The sequence below is a fragment of the Meleagris gallopavo genome, chromosome 12, assembly GCF_000146605.3.
Source record: "Meleagris gallopavo isolate NT-WF06-2002-E0010 breed Aviagen turkey brand Nicholas breeding stock chromosome 12, Turkey_5.1, whole genome shotgun sequence".
NCBI classification, from domain to species: Eukaryota; Metazoa; Chordata; class Aves; order Galliformes; family Phasianidae; genus Meleagris; species Meleagris gallopavo.
The window spans coordinates 839,485-846,932 of NC_015022.2; the positions used below are offsets into that span (position 1 = coordinate 839,485).

Sequence of the window (7,448 nt, forward strand, 5' to 3'; positions counted from 1 at the left end):
CGGGTGGGAGGGATGGGGGTCGGCGGTGAGGGTAGTAAGGAGGTTTGGGGGGAGCTCAGCCCATATCCAGCAGTGCAGCCCTCCGCAACCGCGTGGGGCACCGCGGGCCGCCTGTACTGCCGGGGGAAGCTGAACCAAAACCCGAGGATGGGCACAAAGCAGGCAGCAGCGCCAGAGCCGGGAGGGCGAAGCGTGATGGTCTGCAGCCTGGTGGTCACTGCGTAAAAGTGAGGGTCCAGCCGAAGTCCGGTGTCAGCCTTGGGCAGCCTGGGAGCACATCGCCCTGCAGCACAGCTCCAAAAGGAGGCAGCTCCCCAGGATGGAACTCCAGCGGAGCTCCTGGAGCGTGGGCTCGTGAGCAAGGCCCAAACGGGGCTTACTGGGGGCACATCAGAGCAGTGGGTGCCCTGACGAGGAGTGCTGGGGCTTGCAGTGAATCCTTATTTCAGTTTGTGTTGGTTGGCTGTTCACCAGACTTATGTAAAACGTTGTGATCACGGCCTGCAGTGAAAATATTCCGGTCTTTCTGTGTATTCTGTTGTTGTTGTTGCTATTTTAGGGGCCCCGATGTCTCTGGGGGATGACTCAGAGAAGTTCGTTCCTAGCTGGCCAGCTTTAATCCAGACTAACAGTCTGAATCAGGAATGCATCTTTACATCAGAAAGCTGATGCCTGTTGCAGAGATACCTGCAGACACCCCGTGTTGGTCTGCAAGGGCTGTCCTGTTCCCAGCAGAGAGCCCAGTGGCTGAGGGATGTGCAGAGAGCTGTGCTCTCCACCAGGGCTCTGCTGGATTACCTGCTTTCTGCATGAGGTAAAGATAGAAATTGGTTACTCTGCTATAAATTGTGATAAAGCTGTCATGCTTTGGGTTTCTGGTTTGTCCACTTTTGTGGCCTTTGGGCTGTCAGCAGAGCTCTGTGTTCCACTGCATTTTTTTATGGATAAAGCCATCCATTACGCCTCCCGATTCCCTGTAAGACTGGCTGCATCTGCATTTAATCAAGTGGATGTTTTGCATACAGATTCCTCTGCTGGTGAGAAGCATGTGAGCCTGTGAAAGGAGAGCGGGGGAGGCTGTCTGTCCCATGGCCGCAGTCCATCCCAACACCTGCTGGAGTCCTGCTGGGTGTGAGCACGTGCCCTGATGTTCTGCAGGGCTGAGTCCAACCCGTGCTACTTGCTATTAAATCTAGCTGCCTCACTTTCTGGGATCAGTTTGCTATGTGTGATCATGGAAACCTTCACAGAGTGCTCCTAGGGCTTTCCTGTTTGTTTTGCTTTTGGAGCCAAGCGTTATCTAAATGCTCTTGTTCCCAAATGAAGCCAGCTCCCAGGTCAATGGGCCTGCTGCTGCTGTGGCTGGAAGAGGGCTCTGGTGATCACAGACCATCTTTTGGAAAAGGCTTGCAACAGCCTGCAGATCTCTGACTTGAACTGTTGAGGACTCAGAAGCCTTCGAGGCCAACTTACTTTCTCCACTTGGTTGTTCATCTTCCCTTGGTGAAATAATTATGGAATTGAATTGGAACCACAAGGGTTACAGCCACACAGTGATGAAGTGTCCCTGCTTGTGGTGGTGGCTGGGAGCAGTAGCAGCAGCTATGTGCCGGGGCTTTGCAGGCGTGCTCCCTCCTGTTGCCTATCTCCGTGTTTCAGGGGGCTGAAACAGGCTGGTGTATGGCGGTCTGCATTCAGAGCCACAAACGTGTATCCTGACACTATTCAAAATGCAGGATGCCTTGTTCTATGTCCATCAATTTGCACCTTGACCACTGCAAGTCACGCTACGTGCTGCCACTGAATGGCTTGGCAGGTACACGTGGCAAATGAATTTCTCAGCACAGTTCAGCTGAAGGGGCCTTGCCAGGTGACAGAGCACATGCAACAGGACCAAGTATGAGAGATTCAGTGCAGGAGTGAATCTCAGCTCCAGGTGCTTTGTGAGGAGGAATATTTCAACAAATATGAACTTAAAAGCAGAGTCTAAGGCAAAGTGCTTGAGGGCAAGATGTGTTAATCAGTCTGAAGGATTTGGGTTCCTGACTAAGTGCCGCAGAGCTCAGCCAGGTGGTATTTGCACTACCAGTATTATTTGCAAAGCCTTTTTGCTCTGGATTATCTCCAGCTTGCACAGCTTTTCAGTGGCTGAACAAGCCTCTGTGATCTGAGGGGCATCTCAGCCCATGCTGATGGTGCAGGTCTTTAATGGGTGTGCAGGCAGCCAAAATCAGCCCCCAAGGAGGAGAGCAGAAGCAGGGCATGGAGGAATCTCCTGGGTTTCCCTTCTTCCACTGCAGCATCTCCACAGGTCTCAGGTGATAGAGTTCTTTTTTTTTTTTTTTCCTTACCCCTATGGATGGCTTTTTTTTTTTCCCACATGGGTCAGGGAGCAATGGAGCAGGAGGGAGGCAGGGGTACCAGCACTTTAGTAGCATTTTGGTACAGCAAACAGGGGCTAAGGAGTTGCTTGCGTCAGGGCTGTGGGGCTGCATGTGGGATCATTTAAACATCAGGCTCTGCATGGTGCTATCAGATAGAAGGGAGACTGCTGTGAGTTATTGTGGAGGCTGAGTATTCGTGGCTGCTGTCCCTGGCTACTCTCAGTCACATCTGTGGGTCTAAGCAATCAGCTGAACTGGAGTCAGTCAAGCACCCGTGGATGTGCGGGGAAGAATTCCTCTGTCTGGAAATGACTGAGTGTGCAGACAGGCCCTGTTCCTGTAAATCCCTTAAGCATGTGCTTAACTTCATGGAGCAAGGTGATTGCAATGCAGTATTTTATTCTTGTCAGCTTCAGTGTTAACAGTTACTAGAATCACTTGTGTAATTAAGCTCTTGCAAGAATAAAATGAAAAGGCACCAGGTGCCTATGGAGATCTAAATCATTTTTCAGACCAAGTAGAACAGCAGTTTTCAACTTTCCTCGGTAGTTGGAGTCTTAAAATTCCCTGAGGCAGCACAGATCCCCTCATAATGAACTGAAGCAGCAGCCATGCTTCTCGTGGGTGCCTTTCACAGACAGTACAAGGAGAAGGTGGGAACCCAGGACTCCACAGTGAAGATTGAGTCAGAAACTCTGTAACTTTTGCAAAGAGCAGGGCTAAAATTTCATACCAGTGAACTTTTAACAGGTATGTGTTAGTGTTTTAAAAGTGTGGGTTTTTTTGTTTGTTTTTTTTTTAACAGACCAGTTTTGTCACTAACACAAACTGACACATGCAGCTCTGGGCATAACCAGCAAAATTATCAGTAATCAGCAAAGTGCTAAGGTATAGTGCTAAGGAAAAAAGCAGGGACCAAAGGAGAACCACATTTCTCCTTTGGTTGGTATTATTCACTGCACAGAGAAGATCCCATCACTGTTTATAAATGTTTATCACTGGAATTTGTTGTAAAAAAGGAATCAATAGAGTTTGAAAGGCAACAATTGTCTGACATCAACCCTGTGCTGGATAGGAGGAGGAAGGCAACAAGAGCATGTCTGCTGTGAGTGTAAGGGGAGCTGCTGTGACTGACAGTCCTTGCCAAAAGGTGAAGTTTCATTAATGCCTGGAGATTAACTGGCGCACTGTGAGTAGGAAGTCAACCTGCCTTCCTTGATATATATATGCGCAAGAAAATGTAAAGGCACTTCTAAATGACTGTTGTGCGATGCAGTGAGATTCACCCTGTTCTCGATGTTCAGGTGGAAGGCGTCATCGCCATTCAGGGTACGACAGTGACCATACCCTGAAGAACTGCACGAAGCAGAAGGGGCATTGGGCAGCGAGGAGGCTCCGACCTCTGCAGCGTCGGCAGGGGCCAGGAGAGGGCAGCGAGGAGGCGCTCACGGCTCGGGGCACGCCGACACCCGCGGCGGGGATGCTCGGGTGCTGCAGGGCTGCGCACCCGGGGTGTGCACCCCTCCCTAGCACCCCTCCCTAACAGGAGGAAAAACAGATTATGACACCTCAGTAACCCCGTCCCGGAGAGAAAGGTCATCTCTGGCAAAGGGTTGGACCCACATCCAAGTGTGGCCCCGAGGAAGTTCCAAAGCTCTGACAAAGCAAAATCCTACCACTTGAGCACCTTTCTCAGCTCCTTGGGGTTCATATACTTGCTTACATGTTGGCGAGGACTCATGTCACCAGCTGGATAGGACACTGAGCCTCTGGGGTGACAGTCACTCCTGGGGACACACCACTGCTCTGTGTCCCTTCTCTGCCAGGACACAGGCAGCTAGCCACTGCCTGGCAAAGAGGGTCCTGGAGACACATACTGGGAGAGGATGTGAGATAACCAACCAAGCCACTGTCATTTGACACGTGAGATGGCACCAGCCTGGCAAATGTCCAGCTGGTAAGTCCAGAGCTAAACAAAGCCGGTCCTATTTATACTTATGTAGGACAGGATGATTAATGCCCAGGCCTTTGCCATTCCAAATAAGCAGGATAATTAGGGAGCTGACTTTGTTTACTAGTAGCTTGGCATAAGGGAATGTATATGCCCAGCCCAAATATCTCCCCAGCCCAGCATGCATCCACATGTGTCACTGTGATGCACTCCTGACCTGGCCATCTCAGGGCAGGGCAGTGCTCGGGGACAGCAGGCTGTCAGCATGATGCTCTTGGATGCAACACAGGGCTTTGGCAGGGTCCCCAAATGCAGGTGTTGCCTCTCCTGCCTTCCTGGTGCAGAGCAGCCGCCATTTTGCACTGCCAAGCACCCTCTCCTTCCCCTGGGTGCCCATGGCTTTAAGAAGAGAACAGAGCCCTGGCATAAGAGGGGTGTTTGCAGGGCTTTGCACAACTGTCTGGGGAGGACACTGGGCAGCGAACTCATTGGGAGCAGCTGTGATGCTACAAAACACACAGGGCTGATTTTTGGCACTGCTTGTATATCCGAAGCTGCAGACTGGTACCCAGAAAGGTTTCCAGAGAGATCCTCCCAGGAAATCAAATACCTAATCTGCTTGGATCCCCAGGGACATCTACTTACGTTACCCTGAACTGAAGTCCCTGACATTGTGGCTATCATTATGCTTTATGTGCTCCAACAGAAAATAAACATCTCATTTTCTGCACGTGCCACTGTCTGTTTCACAAGGTATTTATTGTGTGTGCTGCATAAAGATGGCGGAAGCACGAGCAGGAAGTAGGATCCTGTTGTCCCAGGTGGTGCACAAAGTGCTGCAATGACTCTTGCCCGTAAGAGCTAATGAAACTCATCACACCTACACTGTATATTGTGTGGCTGAGCATCCTCTGCCCTCAGGGCACAGGTCATTTTCCTCCAGGCAAAGAGGGTGAATAATGTTACCACATCAGAATGAACTGCGTCACCCAGGTAGAAATGATTCCCCAGGGTAAGAGGAAGAAGATTACTGCTGTGGAGGGCAGAAGGTGGCCCTGGAGTCCTCCTAGGGCTGCAGTCTCCTCACATCTGCAGTGAATAGCAGTGGAGGATATGGGATCAGCTGGCTCTCCTCTGGGCCAGGCTGCAGCTTGTTACCAAGCCAACCAGAGTCCCTTGCGCTCCCCAAACGGCTGCAAACAATAAGCCCAGCTCGCCTCCCCCATCCCTCAGCTGTACCAGGCTGAGCATGTCTGATATTGGAAACAGAGAGGTCTGGAGAAAGCCCTCAGGTTGTGGGCAAGCTGAGCAGTCAGGGTGCTGCAAGATCTGAAGGATGCTCAACTCCTGCAGCATCTTAGCATCCTGGGACAGCATCTCGGTGTCTGTCCCCACCCTGTGAGCGTCCAAGAGAGAGACCCTGCAAGGGACAGGGCCACCTGGGAGCTGCAGCCCAATGTCCCTGACCTGCCCAGAGCACTCTTGAACACCATTTGCTGTTTGCAAAAGGTCTGTTTGTGACCACGTGACAACGGCACTAGTGCATACTCTGTCCCCTGCAAAATGCCAGATTCAGTAACAAACAGTGACAAGGCACTATGTGATGCTGCCTCTTTTTATAGTACCTACCCTGTGAGATTTTTTGGGGGGTTATTCAGCCCACTGGAGAAAGGTAATCTAGCCCAGCACAACTGTGAAAAACTGGGTATTTTTATCTCTGCTGACCAGACGGAGCACAGAGATACCACCTGGCACGGCTGGGGTTACACAAGGCTTCATGGCTGGGAACCAGGGAAAAACATGTCAGAAACACTGCCTCTCCCTGTGCCCACAGGGAGATATTGCTGTTCAGCATCTGAACGGTGTCTGCTGCTGTGTGATCTTCCGCAAAGACAGAATTACCTGCATGGCCCATGCCAATTCAGTTTTCCTTGGGAGGTATGTGTGCATCTGCTCTCCTTGGAAAACATCGGCTGTGTGCAGAAACCCACTGCTCGCAATCCTGATGTCCAATCCCTTCCTGGGACACTGGAGATGGCCTTCTGAAACACAGAGATAGATGGGACTGATAGAGCCTGCTTGTGAGGTGCTGCCCCCAGCCTGCACGGCCAGGGCAAAGCCTTGCACATCTGTTCTGGTACCAGCACTTCACTGAACCTATTTTCCCTCACATCTTCCTTATAATTCCCTCTCATTTTCTCACATTCCCTTATCATTTCCCTCACATTCCTCTCATGTTTCCATCATTTTCCTCGTATCTTCCCATCGCATTCTGTTCACACTTCTTTCTTTCACATTTGCCTCATACCTTCATTTCCCTCACATTTATCTTGTTTCTTTCCTTTTCATTTTTTTATTTCCACATATTGTCTCCCACATTTCCCTGCCATTTCCCTCACTGCTTTTCTTCACATTCCTTGGTTTATTTCCTTCACATTTCCATTTCTACTTTTTTTTCCCCCTCATATTTCCTTTCCACTTCCTTCACATTTTCCTCCAGTTTGTCTAATTCCTTCAAATTTCCTTCACATTTTCCTCATTCACCTCATATTTCCATCGTTCCTTTCACATTTTTCCTTCTCATTTTCCTATTTCCTCATATTTTCGTTCATGTTTCCCTCACATTTCTTTCCATTTCTCTCACGCTCCCTCATTATTTCTGCCATTTCTGTTGTACTTTCCTTCACATTCCCCTCACATATTGCCTTCCCGTTTCTCTCTCATTTCTTTCCTTCCCACTTTCCTACTTTCCCATCTTTTCTTACATTTCCCTGCCATTTCCCACATTCTTTCATGCTTTTCTCACATTTTCCAGCAATTTCCTCACATTCCCCTCACATTTCCGTATTTCCTCATTTTTTTCTCTCATATTTCTTTCCTCGTTTCTTTCCCTCACATTTCTCTGCTCTGCCGTCTCTATTTCCCTCGCATTCCCCCCATTATTTTTGCCACTTCCCTCCAATTTTACTTTCGTGCTCCCCTCTCATTTCTTTATCTATGTCCCCCACATTCTCCTCACACACACCCCGCTCATCCCGCACAACGGCGGCACGCACACCGGCATCCCGCCCGCCCCGCGGGCAGGCAGCGGGCCGAGGCGGCCTAACGCCACA

General features: G+C 50.1%; 1 protein-coding gene across 1 annotated transcript in view; it reads right to left on the minus strand.

Moving 5' to 3' along the window:
• HEXA (hexosaminidase subunit alpha) overlaps positions 1–6,376 on the minus strand; it is a 15,543-nt gene extending 9,167 nt beyond the window's left edge. Inside the window, exon 1 of the mRNA XM_010717120.3 lies at positions 6,238–6,376. Coding sequence (XP_010715422.1) covers positions 6,238–6,250 — 13 coding nt within the window. The 5' untranslated portion in view covers positions 6,251–6,376. The remainder of the gene's footprint in view (positions 1–6,237) is intronic.
• Positions 6,377–7,448: the final 1,072 nt, after the last annotated feature.